General features: G+C 36.5%; 1 protein-coding gene across 1 annotated transcript; it reads left to right on the top strand.

Moving 5' to 3' along the window:
• The first annotated feature begins 329 nt into the window (after window positions 1-329).
• LOC131841204 (uncharacterized) lies at window positions 330-1,333 on the top strand. The gene has a single exon (XM_059189482.1). It carries the CDS (start codon window positions 330-332, stop codon window positions 1,107-1,109), a length of 780 nt encoding a protein of 259 aa, XP_059045465.1. The 3' UTR covers window positions 1,110-1,333.
• The last annotated feature ends 1,347 nt before the right edge of the window (window positions 1,334-2,680 follow it).

Below are 2,680 nucleotides of genomic sequence, written 5' to 3'. Positions count from 1 at the left end.
AACAAATTTTCTTAGATATTCATTATTATATAGATTTATACTTCCTTAAGGATATTAAAAATGATACTAAAAGTACAATTCATATTAGTATAAAAACTTAAACCCTGTGATAGTGATTATCTATCAAAGTTTTAAGATTTATAGAGAACTTGGGTACGTAATAGGTAACTAAATTGAAACAACTGTTAACACACCTTAAAAGTGCTCTGATTTATATTATTTAAAATAATTAGTATATTCATATATTTCTAATTTTATTTATGCTAAACTTCAAGAGATAGAGTGTTTCTACCTGTACCAGTATCAACCTCTCCTTTCAATAGTACACAATGGACGCATTACAAAGTAATTTTTTTTCAATGATGGAAGAACTAAATGGAAAGATGACTGCATTTCAAAATGATTTACAAAAGGTAAACACCACACCAAGCACTGTATCACCATACACTGTGGCCACATTAGCAGCGGACTTTGCGGTTTTCCAGTCGTTTGTCACCAGCACCTTCTGCAGCTTTCAGCAACAGTTGGAACTGATAGGTCGTCAGATGGATCACTTTGAGATGCGTAGCCGCAGGAAGATTCTCTTGCTACATGGTGTTCGTGAGTCTAGTGGAAACAATACGTCACAGGATGTGGTCAAGGTGATTGGTGAGAAATTGAAAATCCCCGGATTCTCTGAAGCCAATATTAGCCGATGTCATCGACTAGGCCGCTCTTTTGGTGCCAAGCCTCGTCCTATATTGGTGAAATTCCCTGATCTTACTCTGCGAAATAGTGTTTGGTTTGCTAAGACTGCACTCAAAGATTCAGGAATTACCATCTCTGAGTTCCTGACTAAAGGAAGACACGAAGCATTCATGACTGCTCGTCGTCATTTTGGAGTAAAGAAGTGTTGGACGCGGGACGGTTGTGTGATTGTAGCTGGAGACGACGGTACGAAGAACCGAGTTACCACCATCACGGATGTTAACAAGTTGATAAACCTCTCTGCCTCTGATCCGGTGGTACCGCAGCATGGGAGTTCGCTGACAATGGTGGCCGGGAGCTCAGCGGCGACGAAAGCTACGACGGCCGTCACGGCTCGCGTTAAACGAGTGGTCAGAAAGTGAAGTTGTCTTGTTTACCATTGGTTTCGTATGATAGTTTTCTGTGAATATCTTAACTATTGATTTCACCTACGTTAGCATATAATCTCTCATATTTAGTTCTGCTCGATAAACACGTAGGTAGTTCCATAGTATTACAGAAATAATGACTGAATCTGGGTAACGCAATAATATAATCGTTTGTTTTCCACCTTCAAAATAAACTTTTGTTTCACCAATACAATCAATTCAAAGATTTTTATAGCACAGATCTGACATGTATCATCTCAGATCAGTGAGTCTTATTTTTGACATTTAGTTTTTAAGTCAGTTGTTATTTGTCATATCATTTCTTTACATTTAGCAATATAGATCATAGTACAGTGGCTCCCTCTGCACTGTAAGTGTGGATAGTGAATTTTGCAGTATATTATTTTTACTTTTTTTTTTATATGTTCTATTGAGCGACTGTATTCCTTATTTTTTACCTAATATTTTTCTTTTGGTTAATGTTGTTTTACCATTTTTTTGTTTTTTTTTCTCCATATTAATAATTGTATTTTCTATTGTATGAAATTTGCTATATACTTTTATTGTGTGTAACAGTTTGTTACAATTTATATGTGTTCATATATTTCATTCAACTGGCGGGTAGAAGCTCTATCTCTGTTATACTCTAGTATATATATTTTTATTATTATTATATTATATTTGGTTATATATTATTATATTTATAAATCAGTATTTAATTGTACACATAATTATGTCTAACATGCAAGATGAAAGCTTTCACTCTCTCTCTACTTTCTCTTCTGCAAATTCTAGTTTTTACAGTTTACCAATTCCTCTAGACGAAATTTTACATAAAGAGTTCGCCAACGTACCAAGAAATTTCAATATCGTGCATATTAATGCACAAAGCATTCCAGCTCATTTCCCAGATATGCTGGCATCCTTTAATGTAAGTAACGTCCACGCTGTTCTTGTCTCTGAGTCTTGGCTGAAGCCCTGTCTCCCTTCCTCTTGTTACTCGTTGCCAGGGTTTGTTCTTATTCGGAATGACCGCACTGGTAAGGGTGGTGGTGGTGTGGCTATTTACCTGCGTACAGAAATTCCCTTCAAACTTATTTCCTGCTCTAATAGTAGTAACCCTTCCAATGAAGCTGAATACCTCTTCACTGAAGTCACTCTTTCCCACTCCAAAATTCTTCTCGGTGTTTTCTATAGTCCTTCTCCTACAGTTGATTATTTCTCTTCTTTAGAATACCTCTTAGAAAATTTGATCCCATCCTATGAGCATACTGTAATCATGGGTGACTTTAACACGTGTCTCCTTAAAAACGATTACCGCTCTAATTCCCTACGATCTGTAGCCAATGCTTGTAATCTTACAATCCTGCCCCTTCAAGCTACCCACTACTTTCCTAGTTGTAAACCTTCACTTTTAGACCTTATCCTCGTTTCCTCTCCTGATCATGTCACAAGACATGGTCAATATACTGCTGATGCCTTCTCTTTCCACGATCTCATTTTCCTATCCTTTAGAATAAGAACTCCTAAACGTAAACATAAAATTCTCATGCAGCGTAATTTTG

The sequence above is a fragment of the Achroia grisella genome, unplaced genomic scaffold, assembly GCF_030625045.1.
Source record: "Achroia grisella isolate CSIRO2021 unplaced genomic scaffold, CSIRO_AGI_Agris_v1 utg1063, whole genome shotgun sequence".
Lineage (NCBI taxonomy): Eukaryota > Metazoa > Arthropoda > Insecta > Lepidoptera > Pyralidae > Achroia > Achroia grisella.
This window is presented reverse-complemented; position numbering and strand designations above follow the sequence as displayed.